The sequence below is a fragment of the Falco biarmicus genome, chromosome 2 (genome assembly GCF_023638135.1).
Source record: "Falco biarmicus isolate bFalBia1 chromosome 2, bFalBia1.pri, whole genome shotgun sequence".
In the NCBI taxonomy this organism is placed as follows: domain Eukaryota; kingdom Metazoa; phylum Chordata; class Aves; order Falconiformes; family Falconidae; genus Falco; species Falco biarmicus.
In genome coordinates, this window is record NC_079289.1 from 58,137,004 (window position 1) to 58,155,782 (window position 18,779).

General features: G+C 38.0%; 1 protein-coding gene across 1 annotated transcript in view; it reads left to right on the forward strand.

Moving 5' to 3' along the window:
• PCCA (propionyl-CoA carboxylase subunit alpha) overlaps window positions 1-18,779 on the forward strand; it is a 309,664-nt gene that overhangs the window by 120,033 nt on the left and 170,852 nt on the right. The window contains exons 12-14 of the mRNA XM_056329081.1: window positions 2,766-2,868; window positions 7,553-7,647; window positions 14,962-15,112. Of these exons, the coding sequence (XP_056185056.1) occupies window positions 2,766-2,868; window positions 7,553-7,647; window positions 14,962-15,112 (349 nt within the window). The remainder of the gene's footprint in view (window positions 1-2,765; window positions 2,869-7,552; window positions 7,648-14,961; window positions 15,113-18,779) is intronic.

The following is an 18,779-nucleotide window of genomic DNA, read 5'->3' on the forward strand; positions in this document are numbered from 1 at the left end:
TCTCCCTCCCCCAATGCCTCTAGGCTTTGACTAGTGTGCAGCTTTTACCAGCATGACCCACTCACCCTGTCCTTGAGGAGAGGCAGTGGTGTTCTCTGCCTGCCTTAGGCATGGGCACGGAACTAAGCCTTTCAGCCCCCAGCTCCGAGCCCAGCCTGGGTAGAGACATCTGACGTGTGATGCGTACTCCTGCAGCTGGGGCTGTGGAGACACCATAAGTACTTCATGGTGCCATACTGTTATCAGCCTACTGGCTCTGTGGTGGTGTATGACTCCAGGTGACTGACCTTGGTGGCATGAGTCATCCTTGCAGCAGGCAGCTATGGGCCCCTTTTCATCATGAACCAGTCTTACCGATCTATGAGTTGGGAAACAGCTAGCAGAAGCTAAAGGAAGCAACTAAAAGCAGCAAATGCGCATATAGGAAAAAACCTGAAAACTGCCACTAAAAGTTACTGAGAACCTAAGAAAAAACTTCAACAGAAAATCTTGCCTGAACAAATAAATAGCTTGCAACCAAAATGCCAACACCCCCACCTCACCCCTACCCTGCTGTTAAAACTACCTCTACCACCAACTCCTCCTTATGAGAAACTAACAAAAGTATCTCCTGTCAAAGCCCCTCTTAGCTGTTGCTGTTTGCTTGCTCCTTGCCCCTTGGTCCACTGCAGGTGGCTGGCACTGGAAGGCTGTGGAGGTGGCAGCGTTAGTAGGTGGTTAGTGTTTGGAGTTTGGGTCTGTTGCAGAGCCTCTGCTCAGGAATCTTTTGACCAGAGTGCCTATTTGCTTTGAGTCGTAATGTAGAGGGTATTAGTGATGGTCTTATAGGTGAGGTACATCAGCCTGAATGATTGAGTCTTGTCAAACGTCACGGCTTGATTAGGCTGCAGGCAGCATGTTGCTTGTATGGTAGACCGTACCCGGGCCTAGACAGGGGCAGTAAGCTCATGTATCCCTGCGCGTCCCTTCTGGGGTTAGCGTGGGCAGGAAAGTTTTGAACTTGGTCACACATCAGTACAGTTGTGTGGGAAACGTCTCCCTTGCCGTGAGGGTCTGTATGGCTCTTGCTTGGTGAAAGGATAATACTCCAAATACAAATTATCTTCTAGCCTAAGCAACTTTTTTTTTTTTTTTTTTTTTGTAAATATTCATAGAGACTCAGATCCATCTCCATTTAGTTAGTATGATCTCTTCAACGAAGGTGAAGCATATACTTACGGTAATTTCTAATCTCTGAACAGATGCAACTGCACAGGTTTGTAAGATGCAGACAAGGTCAGAATACTTGACTGAGTCATTCCTGTTAAATATAATTTAAAAAGATTTACAGGTGTATGGATTAGATAATTAGGCACCTGACTTTTTTTTAACAAATATTGCAGTTTAGATTTCTAATTAGCACATACTTCAGTGAAGGAAAAAGTCAGTTGTGCATAAAACTGTCTTGACAGAATGGTTACAAAAGGAAACAAAGCCTTTGATATAGGAGTTAAAGTCACTCTAAATCTGCTTCAGTAAGAAATACTGTGTCTGGCTATTTGTTACCTCACTTCGTTTTTTTTGGATAGATCAGGTAGCATACAGAATCACAAATCTCTTTTTATTAATAATTCAATATATTGAGGTTAAATATGAATTTAGGAAAGATTGTGTATTGAGTATAATATATCAAAATTGTAATGTATATTATTTAACAACCTTGAAAGAAGGTGAAGAAATACTTTTAAATATACATGTTTCTATATTGTAAATTTATTTACCTCATGGTTCTATTGTCTGGGTTTTGTTTGTGGAATTAAACTAGATTAAAGAGATGGAAAGCACAGAAACTTCAACTCACCTATGATGTAGTTGTTTTTCTGGGCACAATTATCAGGGCCTCTGCATTACAGTAGTCAATCCCACAGAAATTTACCCCAGACTTTTCATATGTAACAACATAAATGAGACTCATATTCCAGTTAAAGACCTTGTAGAAAACTTCTGTGGGGCCTTTGGGTATACTTGCATCACGGTGCATTTCACCTTGAGAAAGCTGTACATGAAGTTGGTTGTCAGCAGTTATGCCCTATAGGAGTAATCTTCCTGCAATGAGAAAGTTAATAATATAGTATCTTACAGCCCTTATTTGTTTGAGTAATTACATACATAAAAGAGAAAAAAAGAGGGAAGTATACAGAATATTCGAATATAACGCTCCAGTGCAGGAAAAAACTAGTAATACAACTGGCACACTCTGTAAAGTGAAGTGTTGAATCTTCAGGTTGTGTGTTTAGTGATTGAATTTACAAGTTCTGCAATATTATATCTGCAGTTCTTTCACCTAAATAACGTGCAACTAATCTCTGCTATTCTTAAGTATTAAGAGAGCTGTGTACCTTAAATAATAGGTTCACCTTTACTTCTGTGTAACAACTACTTTGTAATTACTGGTTTTTAAATCTCTATTACTTCATTACTTTGGCAGAAGAAAATGTTAACAAAGAAAATTCGTATGAATAATTGTTGTAAATGCCCAGACTCTTTAAACACACTGAAATTCTCTGTGCTTTGAGAATGGGTTTGTTTGGGTTTTTTTGGTTTTTGTAAGAAAAAATGAAAGAAGGGGTACTCATTAAAGAATCAAATGCAAGCGGTAAAATTTGGGTTTTGGATTGTGTTGATTGAAGTCTGCTAGAGGACTGGAATAAGTGTTTTTTCTGCTTGGATACTTTAGAACTTAACTTGTAAAATACAAATTATTCTTTTTGTTTTCATTATTTAAGGGAAGGTTTTAGATTTTCATCTCAAGAAGCTGCTTCAAGTTTTGGTGATGATCGCTTACTGATAGAAAAGTTCATTGATAACCCTCGTCACATAGAAATCCAGGTTTGTGGTGGTGTTTTTATTACTACTACTATTAATTATTGGTCATTTATTTTTTAGTAAGGTTTGAACTCGTAAATTAATCAAAGCTCAAAATGTTTTAAACACTTTGCTAAAAAAGGCCTAAAGTCTTGTGTTTTCCTGTGTCTTGGGCCATTGCTGAAAGTACATGGCTATCATGCACAATACAGCCTTCCTGTTTTTAGTCTCTAGCCTTTCTTTAGCAGGAAGACAATGAACTGTGCTCAATTCGTTGGGGAGGAAAAAAAAAAGTTGTAGGCATCTGTCCTGAGGACTGGAGCTTGAACTCTGGATCCTGATTGCGGTGCTGGGGTGCAGCAGAGGATGTAGGAGTTAAAGCACTGCTGTGCTTAAGACTCTTCTTGCAAGGTCTGGGTGGGTTTGTTAGTACTTGGGATTCTGTGCTGAAGTATCTGATGTTCCCTGGAAAGTCAGGAGGATTTGTGTCCCATTTTGGGCAGTTTGTAGTTCAAAATCAGGTATATTTTTCTTAACTTCTGGATTGCGACCATTTATATCTTTTATTGGATCTAGTGTTAAGCCGTATGTGCTAATGTAAAACAACACTTGTTTGAGACAGACTCTTTAACAAAACTATGATTTTAAAATTTGTGTTGTCTTTGATCTTATGTGGGTAACTAAATTGGGTTTCTCAATAGCCTTGAAATAATCTGTCCTGATAAGAAATCTGTATGGAGTTTATCTGTTTCCTCAACAGAAATTTCATGTATTTTTGTCCAAAAGATAAACTCTAAGTTGTGGCAGTAACTAGATCAGGTTGCTCAGAGGCCCATCCAACCTGACCTTGAATGTTTCCAGGGATGGGGCATCTATGACCTCCCTGAGCAACCTGTTCCAGTGTTTCACCACACTCATCATAAAAAATGTCTTCCTTATATCTAGTCTAAATCTACCCTCTAGTATTTTAAAACTATTACCCCTTGTCTTACCACGACAGGCCCTGATAGAAAGTCTATCCCCATCTTTCTTGTAAGCCCCCTTTAAGTAGTGGAAGGCTGCAATAAGGTCTCCCCAGAGCCTTCCCCAGGCTGAACAACCTCAACTCTCTCAGCCTGTCCTCATAGGAGAGGTTTTCAAGCCCTCTGATCATCTTTGTGGCCTCCTCTGGACCAGCTCCAGCATGTCCATGTCTGTCTTGTACTGAGGACTCCAGAGCTGGACACAGGTACTCCAGGTGGGGTCTCTACAAGAGTGGAGTAGAGGGGCAGAAATGAAGAAGAAATAGTGAAATGAAGGAACAGTCTGTAAAAATGAAATTTAACCCCCAACCTGTTCTCTTCTAAAGGGTCATGGAAAGACATATAGTGAACGTTTAGTTTCAGCATTGATCTTAGGTTACGAAAGAGCTCAGGTTGCTGGACCATCTTCCTATATTCCCTTTCAATAGCTAACAATTTTTGCTTACCTATGTCTTTTTTCCCCTTTTTTTTAAAAAAAATATGCAATTTGGTACAATTTAAAGATCTGTTTCTTTCAGTGCTTATAGATTTGGGAGCTTCAGCAGGTTCCTACTTACTCTTTGATGGCTAAAGTTAGATGAGATTGATTCCTCTATGCTTTCATGAGTAGGGGACAGATTTTGCATTACCTTGATTCCTTTTAGGTTTCACAAAGGTTACCTCAAAAAAATTACGCATCACTGTATTTAAGAGCAGTCAAATAATCTTACCTAGATTAAACAAAATAGCTTTGCTATTAATAATTTATAGTTTTATTTATAATAAGTGTACAATGAATGTTGTTTTCCTTACACAAACACTTTGATGGTACGTTTTAACAATATCATAGCATAGCATTTTAACTTCATGTTCTAATCAGCTTTAGAATGTTGACCTTGGTTCATTTTCAAACTGCTAAATATACAAACAATTTGAGACCAGATGCCAAATATTTATTAATTTAGCAGTAATTTTTAAATAGAACTTTTTTTTAACATTCTCATATAGCTCCAAAGTGTTGGTACTTAAAATTGTTAAGTAAGGGGTTTCCTGTGTCTAGCTATAAAACAATCACTTTGTAAAACATGAGAAAAGACTAAAACAATTGACAGGAAAATAGAGTCCAAATAGACTTCATACTTGAACTGATTTGAAGTCTTGTTCTCCTGAAATATCTGATATAAAGGATCTGAATTTAAAGTAAGAGTACATGGAATGTCTAACTACTACTTGTTAAATAGCTATCCTACAACTGGAAATAGAGTTTAGGTGAATCATGTAGGGGAGGTTGTGATACATTCTATTTAATTATTTTGACATATAGATATACATAGCGTATACTAATGTCATAATCATCTAATCCCACAAAACAGGACATTTTCTTTTAGGAATATTTAGAAAATGAGCTGTAGCTGTGACGTGCTTTTGGTGAGATGTGTACTGACATCTCAGGTTACCTCAAAGGTGATGATTTCAACATTTTAAAAATGTCTTTTGAAATATAATTGTTTTATCAGAAACTAAAGAAGGTACTTCATAATGAAAACAGTGGACCCAAAATGAAAGTAAAAGCCTAACACTAGATGTGGTTTGGCGTATTCTATTCGTAATTACATTTTTGTAGTAAATATTCATGCATGTCTCTTTTTGAGCTATATTAACTGATAACAGAAGAACATTTAAGATCCATGTTGAAGAAATTAAGTAGGATACAAGAAATGTTCTGAAATTAAAGAAAATATTTACTAGTTGGTTTGCAAAATATTTTACTATCCACTTCAGGAAAATACAGAGGGAAAGAAGAAAAGCACAGGAACTCATTTTTATTGAAACATTCTAGGACTTTTTGGTTTGTTTATTTTGGTGAGGCTGAATTTTGTGATAAGCTGTAGGCATTCTAACAGTGAAACAGAAGTGCTCATAAGGAATTGTTCTGCTTATGGGACAGTGATTTTTTTCCGCTGAGTACCATGGTATGCCCTAGAGGTGTTCTTTTAATAATAAAAAAAGGACAAAAAAAATCCAATCCAAAAATCTTTGTCTCTTCTAAATGTGTTTTTGTAGAGCTTTGTGATGTTCAGTTCTAGAGTGGATGAATTAGGGCTCTGGTAGGAAGTTGCTTTAGATGCTGCTGTGTTTTTGCTTTGTATTGAGTCACCTGTTACAGAATGCAGCAGTTGACTGGAGTGCCCTGAAGTACCCTGGTGCTGCTGCTGCTGCTAAACTTCCCCATAGGCAAGGAATAGGGTTCTGGTTTAGGAAATGACAAAATCATTGGTCTTGTAGAACTCTCCAAATAGGATTTTTTTCCCTAGAAAGCTCCATAAACTTATGGGACCACAACAGAATTTCTGGAGAAAAGGTATGTCCGATCCTACAGAGTATGGAGCACTCAGGATCTGATGCTGCACAGTGCATGAGTTGTCTTCGTGAGTTCAGTGCCTGGTTTTCAGTCACATCTGCCCGGATTATTCACACATCAGCAACATAGATGCAGGAATTCATCTCACTTAGTGCCATACTTGCTCTGTGGTGCTAAAAGTAATGATAAATAATACAGTTTGTTGTCAGAAATGTAAGTAGATATGGTTGAGTTCACGCAGTTTGAGGAAGATTATCTCCTCTTTTATCTTGTTGGTTTTCAGTATAGAACTGCACTATTAAAGAATGAAGCATGAATATTGGCACAGGCTCCCACAGGTCAGAGTAGGAAGATAGATGGAAAAAAATGGATTAGAGGGAAAATTTTATAAGTAAGAAAGAGAGCAGGTGTGGTCTGCAATGAAAGAAAATGCTCCAAGGGTAAGTGTAGGGTATATCATCGTAAAATTGGAAGAAATCTACTTGAATCCTCAAATCCAGTATCCCGATATTGGAAGTGGCTGCACTGTACAGTCAGTTTTGAGATAGAGTTCCTTTTCTTTCTTTTCCTTCCGGTTTGAAGTTGTAGAATCAAGTAAGAGTTCTGTTATGTTGAACTTGTGTTTTCTCCAGTGTGTAATTTAGGTAGTTGGATCTGGATACTTGACTGTATGCTTAACTCTCCCATGAACAGAAGATGCGGCCAAGGACTGTAGATAGATAACACCAAATTTTAAAGAAATTCCTTGAAACTACTGCTTTAATTTCCATTGAAGGTACTGAGGAAGTAGCAGATTATGTTCTCCTTAATAAAAGATCTCAGAGTTTCTGAAGATTTTTTGCAGCTGTGGTTTGCCTACTAAGAAAGCTTTATTAGCTATTGTTTCTGAAAGCCCTTGTGTATAATTCAGGAGCAAAATTTGTCATGCTTTTGAGATTTTTCTCTCCTCTGTTGACACAAGATATTGCTTAACAATATGCTTCTGAGTAATTTCATTATGCAATACCATTTACAAATGCTAAAAATGTATTTTAATCTTATTTCTGTCTTGATTTCTGATTTTTGAACTTTTGGGAGCTTCTCATGGACTTTGAAATGAGTGGGTTTTTTTCCATATATGGATTCTGTATAGAGGCTTTAAAATAATCTTCAGAATTTGAAGGAACATGTAATTAGTATTTCATACACAATTAATTTTCTACACTATCATTTCCCCCCAACCTTTATTTCTAGATTGGAAAAAAATATTTTTAAATTAAACTAACTGAATGCTATCTAATAGTTTAATGCCAAAAGGCCATATGCATGCATCTGGTTTGTTAACAGCAGCACGTTACTGTTTCAGGTTTTGGCAGATAAACATGGTAACGCCTTGTGGTTGAATGAGAGAGAGTGCTCCATTCAAAGAAGAAACCAGAAGGTTGTGGAGGAGGCACCGAGGTATGTACACTAGACTCTTGATGCAGCTTCATAGTTATTGAAAGCATGTTTGGAAGGCTGCAGATTTTATTGTACAAATGCGAGCAAATTTTATTCTATTAAGAGCCACAAAGAAAATAAATGTTTAAGTTATAGTCATTTGACTGTAATGCAGCTTTGATGTTGTATTTGAGGGTGTTTTAATCTTGCTTCATGATGTCTTGCTGTAAGAAGGGAACAGGTGTTTTGTTTAAACTTTTGTCATCATCTTCTATAAAATGGATATAGATCTTACCAATCTAATATGTGGTATATGAGATGGCTTTCTTAATATATCTTCAGATATTTTTCCTTTTCTTTGCTGTTCAACTTTTAGATTTAAGAGTAAAACATGGAATAAGTATTCATTTTACCACAGAGGCAGGTATTTGACTGTGGTATAGTAATTGCGAGAGGGCCACGTAATACTGTTTATTTCTTTTTGAAATGGAACATGAAGTACTAAATACTTTGTGCTACTTTTAGTACCATTCATGGTAGTGAACTATAGATGTAGGTGTCCAGTAACTCAAAAGTACTAAAAGATCTTAATCCCACTGATTCCAAACACAGATGAAATACATTACTGCTGTGCAAAGAATGGTCTTGCTGTATTTTCTGTTGTGGCATTCATCAGAGACTGTGTAGAAAAAAAGGGCAGAAGGAAGTTCTAATTTCGGAAGACCAGACAGAGGTATATCACTACCCATGGGAATTCCCAGTGTAATGTGTTCACCAGCTGGGATAGGTTTGCCATTATTTTATAGCACAGTATGTGATGCAACAATTTAGAATGTAAGGAAAAAGCACATCATTCAAATGATGGTTATGTAGAGGCAACATACAAGTTAATGTTGGATGGTAATTGTGGGACTGGCACTGTTAGTGACCTAGATTTTAAACTAAACCCCAAAGTTTAAAAATAAGGATACAAACCCACTAATGAATGCTTAAATAGCTCTTGTTCCTTCCCTGGTAGTGGTTGTGGACTTCTTGGAAGCCTTATGCCTGAAGATCTTACTATATTTTTGTTTGTGAAATGTGAATACTTCAGGTCCCAATATAACGTACATGTGCATATACATATACCCAAGCACTAAAGAGAGGAGAGTCTTTTGCCCGTAGGAGTACTTATAAGGTGCTGCCTGCCACTGTTTTAACTTTCTTGGGATTCTCTGTTGGAGTTGCCGTTAAGTTTTATCATCCTCACCTGTAACTCTACAAAAGTGTGGGCAGGTCAATGCTTTCCAAAATCTGACGTGGAAGCTCTTCTTCCTTCTTGTTGTTGAATGTTTTGGTCTCTGCCAGACTTTTATTGACAGCTTTGGAAGCCTTATCTGCTGTACAGCCACTTGTGGTTGGCTGCAGAATATTTGTTTACAAAGGCTTACAAGACTTGCAGATAAGCAGGGCACTAACTTCTGTGGGACGCTGTAGAGACCCTAAAGCCTGAAGTTAGCCCTTGCTGGGAATGCCTTTTCAGTTAGTCTCATTGATTAATGACTCATGGAAACATCTTTTCTTGTACAGCTGGGAGGAGGGAATATACTGTCCTTTTTTTCCCCCCTCCTATTTTAAATGGTAGCTGCCATTGCGGCCATTAAGAGCTCTGAGACAGGTTAAAGCGCTTTTTTTTTTTTTTTTTTTTTTGTCTTTCATGAAGTCTAGGAGATAGGGATGCTATGGGCTAAAATGTTTATTTGTCTTCTGTACAATTTAGGGCTTTTGACTCTGGCCTCTTCCGATTTACTCTTTTCCAATGATGGTGTTTTCCTAAGTATCTAGTTTAAGAGTATGATGTTTTTGAGGGCCTTCTGGCTTTGAGAATAATCTCTATGATTTTCTTAAAGCTAAGTCTGCAGCTGTTGAGCTTATCATTATGGGATCATTTCATGTTTGAATCTCCAGTTTTCCTAGGAAAGTTCAGACGAGTAAAAAAAAAAAAACCCACCTGTCTTTTGAGGAAAGCTCTTGAGTTCACACCCTGATGAGGTTACAGTATTCAACGGAGCCCTGGTGTTTGCAGTGGTCAATCCCCCAGTTTCAAACAGGAGACCAACAAACTTTGCTTATACCATTTTCACATAGTCATTTGTCCTACTCTGTTCTAGGAAGCACAGACAATAAGACACATCTGATCATCACCAGTTTTTTAGTTAGTGCTGGGCAAAGTTAGTGTTACACACAACTTGATTTACAGTGATTTTCTTTGCTTCTAGCTTCATACCTTCTTGGAAGATGCTGTTGGCTTCTTATTTCATCACAGAGGCTGAAATTTAAACAGATGAGTAACATTTAATAGTTTGTTGTTGTTCCTTAGTGTAGTTACTGTTTCTCCTCTGCCCAAACTCTCGTCTATTTGATTTCAGAGACCGTTGTTTCCAGACAGGGTACTTCGGCAAGAAAAAATGCATGAGGGTGTGTTGGTATTTTCTTGTCTGCTGGAGTGATTAATAAGGGATTCTTCCCCATGTGGGGAAACAAGGCCCATAGGCTTATCAGCAAATCCATTGATCCTTTAGGATCAATCTCAAGTAAATGGATCGATGGAAAGTAAATATACAAGAGTCTTAGCTGACTTCTTATTCAATAACCAGAGCTCAAAGGAGTGCTTAAACTTCACTTTGGTGAGAGCAGGTGTCCTATCAAACCATTTCAGAACCTGTTAGAAGCTTTTTAAAGCACCTTAACTTTTGCCTCACCACTTGGTTGAAGGAATGTCCAGCTGTTCAGAGGCACATGGTTATCTGTACTATTTGATGCCCAGAGTTAAGGTTTTGGAATGTTGTTAGGAGAAGTACCATGCAGAGGCCTTTCCACTCACTGTGATCATCCAGGACTATCCTTTGCTGTAGCAGTCAGAGATTATGCATTTGATACTCCATGGCATACTATTTAGAATCACTGAACCATTTAGGTTGGAAAAGACCCTTATAAAATCATTAAGTCCAGCTGTTAACCAATGACTGCCAAGTCCACCACTAAACCATGTCCCTAAGCACCACATCTGCGAGTTTTTTAAACGCCTCCAGGGATGGTGATACCACCAGCTCCCTGGGCAGCCTGTTCCAATGCTTTACCACCCTTTCAGTGAAGACACTTTTCCTAATATCCAGTCTAAACCTTGCCCTGGCACAACTTGAGGCCGTTTCCTCTTGTCCTGTCACTTGTTACTTGGGAGAAGAGGCTGACACCCACCTCACTACAGCCTTCTTTCAAGTAGCTGTAGAAAAAAGGTCTCCCCTGAGCCACCTCCTCCCCAGGTTAAACAACCCCAGTTGCTTCAGCTTCTCTTCATAAGACTTGTTCTCTAGACTCTTCACCAGCTCCGTTGCCCTTCTCTGGACACACTCCAGCACCTCTACATCCCTCTTGAAGTGAGTGGCCCCAAACTGAACACAGTATTTGAGGTGCGGTCTCTAGCTATCATATCTCAAAATGCTGGCCTTCAGCATACTGGGTGTTAAACCTTCTCTCTACATCTTCAGGCCTTTCCTGGACATGTAATGATGGAACAGTGCCCTACCATTGTATTCTACTGTGTACTAACATGCAAGATCCCTATTGGCATCCACAATGACCAAGTCTTTAGAACTTACTAGCTGTCTGCTTATTCTGCTTTTCTGTCTCTACATTTCTCCAGTGATTTCATGTCCTTTGTGTTAAACCTTAGTATCCAATATTTTCAGAATAAGATGATTCTGAGGACAGTCTCATAACTATTTCCCAAAACTTCCTTGAGTTTAACCTCAGGCAGGAAATAATTTTTTTTGTTCGGTTGTTTTTTTTTTCTTTCTAGCTGCATACATTCGGAGTTGAGATTGCCTTATCTATCCTAGATGTTAGTTTGCGGTGTCTTTTTAAGAAAGACGTTCTTTCAGTTTCAGTTCAAAAGACAAAAATGTTTATGTTTCTGCCTGTGACAGAAAGATCTTAAGAAGCAGGAGATTTTAGAGGGAGGCTATGTTATCGTGACTGCATCAGAATGCAAGTGAAACAAACTCTTTTTGTGACCTTTTTTGCATACTCCGTTGTTAGCTTCTCTCAGGAATGTTTCTGTACCTGGAAGGTGCACACAGAGCAAATTCTTTCACTTTCACCAAGCATTAAATTCTCTCTGAAAGATCTCAATATGATGCCAAGAACTTCAAGATCATATTCTAGATTAACTGCTAAGTTGCTACGTGAAGCCACCAACAATTTGAGTGAATGTATGTAGACAAGAACTTAGCAGAAAGGTATGTTATTGAACTAGACTCTGTACAAATTCTCCTTAGAGTTGTGCTGCAAGTCTGTATATCAGACTCCACATCTCTCATCAGTTTGTCTAGGAATCCTTGAAGGATTTGGGATTAGGAGAAACAGCGAACCTGTTCTGTTTGTGACTCTTTACATGATTCATAGTTGGGTGCACTTTCAATGTGGGGGCAAAACTGTGTTCACAAATACTTTAACATATTTACACCTGTGGTGTGGTAGTACATGACCTCAAAGGAGAATATTTTTTGTAGCTAAGTAACTTTTTTTAAACAAACAGTATGCCTAACTATTTCCTAAGAGCAGGTAAGCAGACTCTGACATTTAGAAAATGAAGATGCTATTCTCTCCCAGTATAGTGGTACCTTCAGAGGAAGGGTAAATGTTACTGACTTTTTTCTTTTTTGTCTAAGCTGAGCAGTAAATTTCTACTGATGGTGCAACTGTTTATACTTTTCAAAATATCAACCTTATTGACGAGTGAAAGTGATGGAGATATTTTGGGAGACATTACTGGATGAACTAGAAGTAGACAGACAACATCTTGCCCATGTGGTTCATCTCTTTGGCTGTAGAAACAATGGCACAAACCAATTGTATTGTCTTTGATCAACTTTATGATAGCATGACAAAGGTGTTATGAGTGAAATGTCAGGTCTGATCTTATTTCTTCTTTTTGGCGCTTTTATCTTGTGAATCCTTTTTACTTTGTATCCTTCATGCTGCCATAGGAGTGATTAGGTTGAAAGAAAAATAGTGTGAGAAAAATACTACAATTGAGGTTTGAAATGCTGTGTTTTCAAGTGATGCCTAATTAGATTGGTGAAAAGTTATTTCAGTTGTAAAAGGTACATTGTTAAAAAAGGGAGAAACAATGTATATGAAAGGTAAAGCAGCAGAAGGGAGCAGGAAAACTTTGGTTAATTAACCTAGCTGATTGCAGGGATGATGCAGTCATTTTAGAGCATAAAGCTTAACCGCGTGGCAGAGATCAAATTTAGCAATGTGGCACCTGTGTTCCATAATTTGGCTACAGCAGGCGGGGAACAGAGAGATCTCAGACCTACATTTAACAAACATAGGGAAGACACCACTGTAATAAAGGGGAGTAACTGTCTTTCATCTGTATGAGAAGTAATAATGGTTATTCTAGAAATACAGTATGAAGCTGATATTGAAAAGATTCTGTTCCTCATAAGCCACTCATTAACCTTTCATGATCAAAGCCCTGCAGAAAACCTGAATTGAATTATAAACTGTTGATTTTGTGTAATGTATTATCCTCTTATTGAATCAAAATAAGAAATATTATTAAACTCTTTTACAATTACCAGTGCCTATTTTTAATGGGTACAGTACAGTTTTGTGTGACTCTTGTTTTTTCCTTTGACTTGGTGTAGGATCTGATAGCTTTCTTGGGATCACACTTGACTTCCTTTTCCTGTTGATCCCATTGCTTGCCAAGAAAGAAAGAAATTTTTTTCTGAATTCTGAAAATGCCTGGGCTACGATCTATCGGATTCGGCCTGATGTAGGGGAAGGACAGAGGTGCTAAGTAGCACTTTTCCCATGAAGAAAAGGATTCCGTTGTCTCCTGGTTTGCCTTGATATTTCCTCACTTTTTGTGTCATTTCAAATATGGCTTGTTGTGGCAAAAGCCTCTAGCTGTTCTGTGAGTTCAAGTCTCAGTGAAAAACACCACAGTAGACTACTGAGAGGTGGGTCCTGACCCATCACTGGCTTCTGTACCAAGCGCAGTCCTAGGCTCCAGATGGAGCTTTAACTGACTTTGAGGGGGATACTTCAGATACGTGGAGGCTCCTGACTGCTCCTTTGCAGATTTAGGGCCCGCTGTTGGAAGAAACCTCAAGAAATACGTAACACTTGGTATGTTAGTAGCTTAGAGGTAAGGTGGGAGTGACTTCTCATTCCCTTACAAAAGTATTTTTAAAACGCTGGCTGAGTTATGTGCCTAATGTAAGTCACCACAGAAATATAATAAGTGTATTTGTAAGCTTATATAAGAACAGCAGCTTCATGTTGTCTTTCACTGAAGGTCAGTGTATCAGGGTGAGGGGCAAACAGTTTCACAGCTTTGGTGGAAAGCCACAGAAATTTCTCTAGCTCTGAATTAACAATTTGTATAGGTTAATCTAAATCTGAATTTGTGGTACAGAATAGAGTAACAAGCAGAATATGTACCTTCCTGAGTCTTCCTAGACCAGCAGAAGTGTCATGTTGCTCTCCTAGAATGAGAAGGCTTTGCATTTGGGTAGTGTTCACAGTGGCTCCCAAGGTGGTAGCTGAGCTGCTCTTTGCGTGCCCTTGAGTGTGTTCAGGATTTGTGGAAAGGAATGAATTGCAATTAACAAACACGGATAACTACTGTCCAGCTTTACAAGTAAAGCTGAGAGAGGAAATATAGGATATGAAGGTTTAAGTATTGATAGTGTCAACACTGTGTTAGTTGAATATTATGAATGCTCAGATTTTCCTCATTGTACTCTTACTCATGTAAGAAGCCTGAGTAAATACTTCATTAATTTTCAAAGCTTCTTTATTGCATAGAATATCAATGAAATGGCCACGCTGTTCTATTTCAGAGTGAGAAAACAAATTTCTCTTGGATCTCCTGTCTTGTATTTTGGCTTTCATATTTTCATTGGATGGATTTTTTTAGTTACTGGTTTTTTGCAAATAGATAAGACTTCTAAAATATCATGGATTTTTATGTATTTTCATTTAACTTGCATTGTTATAGATGTCAGTGTTCTAAAAAGGTTGTGTTCTATTATGTTATATTTTAGAGAATACTGTTATTTATCCTGAATTTCCTGTACTTTAGCAGTAATTGCAAATCCTGAAGCATATCTGTTCAGAGGTAGTATAAATGTAAAGGCATACATCTGACAGTCTTGACATATTTTCATAACTTGAGTAATGATTCTGTCTGCTTTTGGTTGTAGTTTAAGCAGAAGATGAGATGATGGAATTGTTATTATTATTTAATTAAAGAAAGGCATTGTTTCTGTATTGTAGCACTTTTTTAGACCCTGAAACTCGAAGAGCGATGGGAGAGCAAGCAGTAGCTCTTGCCAAAGCAGTAAAATACTCCTCTGCTGGAACAGTAGAATTCCTTGTGGACTCCAGTAAGAATTTCTACTTCTTGGAAATGAATACTAGACTTCAGGTAAGAAAAACAGCCCTTCAGATTCAGAAAAGTGTTATTTAAAAAAACAAAACATAACCTCCTTCCATACTTGGGGGTCTGCTCCTGCGAAGACTTAAACATAACTAACTTGATGCATGTGAGCACTTCCCACTGAACTGAAAAGATCTACTCACTTAAATAAGCCTGCGTATACAAGGCTTTGCAGCAGTGAGCCCTTGCACAGCACTCAAGTAAGCGTTCGGAGCTTTTGCTCTTTGTTACACTTGACCTAAAGACCTTGCAATAGAGGTCACTGTTAAGTGCCACTGTGAGTTCACAGTAAGTGGGTAGCCACTGTGCTCTGATGCTTTTCCTCACTGGTCCCTGAAGTTTCTTTTTTGTTTTTTTTTATACTTTGATTGCTTACTGAGTTTCTCTAGGAGGGTGATTAAAACTTTGTGTGTATATCACAAATAAAAACACTAGCAACCTGCTTATGATTGAAATTGTGACTAGAATGCAACTGTGTAAAAAGTGTGCTGACACCATGTAGGATCTTTGTAGCAACCATTGTAGTCAGTAGTAGATGTTATAATGTACCCCGCAAATGAATGACCAAACAGTGTTTTATGGAAAACTCCCTCTTCTTCTTATTTGACTGTTATAGTGCATTTCTGGTCATAATCTAAGAAAGCAGGCACATAACCTGAAGTCTGTATTTAATCTTTGAAGGCAGGGAAAAAAGTTCAACTTGTAAGCAAGTAAATTCCACTGTCTTTATCCTCCTTTTCTCACTTTGTTAAATAATGCCAGAAAGGCTGAAGTGTGTAATCAAGCATCAGAGTGATGAGCTTCTCATTCTATTCTAGCTACATTTTGTTAGGGATGTGTCCTGCCTGCTGCTCTTACATATAGGAATGATAAAAGTGTAAAGAGATCCTCATAATTCTGACATCTTTGCATGACTTCATATAAAGAGCTGGGTAAATTTATGCTTTAGATAAAGAAGAGAGAGAGGATTTGGGGATGTTGCAGTCTTTCTCTGCATCAGGGGAAGACTGCTGGTAAAATTTTCCTTGCCTTGCCAGGGCGGCAGTGTTTTTGGAATTAGTTGTGACAGTTACAGTTCACATCCTTTTGCCAGGAGTTTGTTAGGCAAATCTGGTCTACCTTGGATTCTGTTAGAGAGGGTGGTGGTTAATGGCAATGTATAGTTCATTAAAACATTACGAAGAATTTATGTCTCTTTGGTCATGTTCTTTACATTTTTCCCAGTTTTGTTGGTTTTGAGAGAACATTTTTTTAATGACTCTCCATGTTCTTGTGTACACAGAAGAAAATTAATTTATAGTTTTCTGCATAACCCACCAGAAGTTCAAAAACATTTCCTTGCTGTAGTATATTATTGCCCATCAATCTCTAAATGAAATTCGTGATAGAGTATCCTTGGAGTCCTTTTTGTAATTTGTTTTTAAGATGGGATCTTTGCTGTTTTGTGGTGCCTTCTCCCTGCGATTCCTAGTGGTGTTTAAAGTCCCAAACCTCAAACTTGCTTAATTGTACAGGTTTCCACATACTCGGTAAGAAAACTTTCACAATTCCATCTTTAAGGACTTTCAAGACTCCTTTTGAAATGTAACTTAAGCAGTTTGACAATCCCCTATAATAGCAGACTCATTCTTTCCAACTCTTAAATTTACTAATCTTAAATTAAGAATACTTGTTTAGATATTCTTTGATTCTTCTAGCCTGACTGTGTATTGTCTCTAATTAGTATTTCAGCTTGAGGCTGGAGAGTAGTAATTTTCTCTGATTCTTCCCCAGACTTACCCATCTGATCTGTCACTTCTCCCAGGTCTCAAGCTTTACTTTCTGTTCAGCTAACAGTTATGCAACTAACATCTCGTGCTTGCTCCCTTTTATTAAGAGCCAAACATAGAAACTCAAATGAAGCTTGTCCACATTTAACTTCACAACCAGGAGAGTCTCCAGATGTCCCTGTATTGTTTCAGCCTTTTTTCCTTTTACATCTCCTAACTGTGAACAGTGACTAATAGGTTTACTCGCCCTGTTTCTGCTGAATGCTCCACAGTTGGAAGAACTTTCCCAGATAATGGGCATCTGATCTGTAAGTGGCGCTCCTAAGGTCTTTGTCAGTGTGCGTTATAGACACAGCTACCTGTCAGCATCATCAGAATTTGTCTACTAAATTGCACAATTTCCTGTGTCAGTTTTAACGTTTCAGCCATCTCTAATAGATCACTGTACCTTTTCTGCATACATACATTTACATTTTAGATACAGACTTCAGAATATACTTGTGTAAACCAAACTAAAGCATGTCAAATAATTTGCACTGCCTGCTGATTTCTCCCCTCCTTCCCTTTGGTGTATCTATCGGATATCTTCCTGTGTGTTTTGTAAATTATTTTGCAGTAATCGAGAGTTGTATTATTTGGTCACATTTTGAGGAAGGCTGTCTTTTTGGGCAACTCTTTGGGAATATACCTTTTCTGTTAAAAAGTATAAATAGCACCTTACAGGAAGTTTGTATTTTATTTGATGTTTGTGTTAAGTGTTGCTGCAATACAGTATGAGATTGGAAAGCAAAAAAATGTTGGTGAATCAGCTCCATTGTGTCTCTTGTATGCCACACAAATCTGTTGCAGATGTTTTCACTCCTTGCAAGTAATTCAGCTAGAATGATTTGATCTTTGCTGTTGTTAATATCCTCTTTGTTGTATCTCCTTTTCTGACATCTTTCAGGGGCTAGGTGGTAAGTATGAGACATGAGACTGGGTAATTGCATAGCAAAACTATTTACTCTTACTTTCCGCAAGAAAATGTAGAGATGTCTGCCCTAGCAGCTACAGGAGAACTTCTGTACATTGTTGTTTGGGGCACTTTTTGGAGTGGTTTTCAGGCAGACAGCACTGTTAAGATTGTTGAGACAGACCAGATGTTGAATATCTGATTCTTTATAGCTGCTCATGCTGCAGTGTGCTTTGTGTTACCTAGTTGTCACCAGCCTAATCAAGGGCAGCCGTAGTCCAAAATATCCAAACAAGAGCTTTGAAATAAATAAGAAGTTTTTGACCCCTTAGATTAATGGCCTTTTCTAACTTCCAAATTGTGTCAGAATCTCATTATTGCACTGCCATCAGAAATTCTGACTTTCACCAGAAAAGTCTCTTCAGCTTTGCATTGGCAGATCAGAAACATTCCTCTTTGACTTTATAGGAAGAGTGTGTATGGTCTGTAAATAAAGACTGTCTTTTAATATATGGGTATGGTGTGGCTAAGCTCTTTACATGTGAATCAATTAGTGACAGCAAAGGGAAAATATCACATTCTAGAAGTTTTGAGTCCCTTGAAATGAGAAGCATCCCTTGTTGGCTTGAGAAGAACTGAGAGAAGTAGAATGAGCGGTGTGGAGAGAGCACTTACCCTGAATACAGTTTGTGTGTTTGTCTCAGGTCTATTCCCAACCTTCTGCCTCCCTCATGAGTTCTGCAATTTAAATAACAAATAAGCGCTGCCTGCCTTAAAATGTGACCAAATTTGCTTAGAGTAATCCAATTTAAAAAATTGTTTGTACAGACTGTATTCAGCACAGTGGAGTTGAGAAATACAGTAGTTTGAGTAGCAGTGTGTTTTTCTCCTCATGTGACAGTTTGAATATTGTTGTCAGAACTTTTTGAGGGTA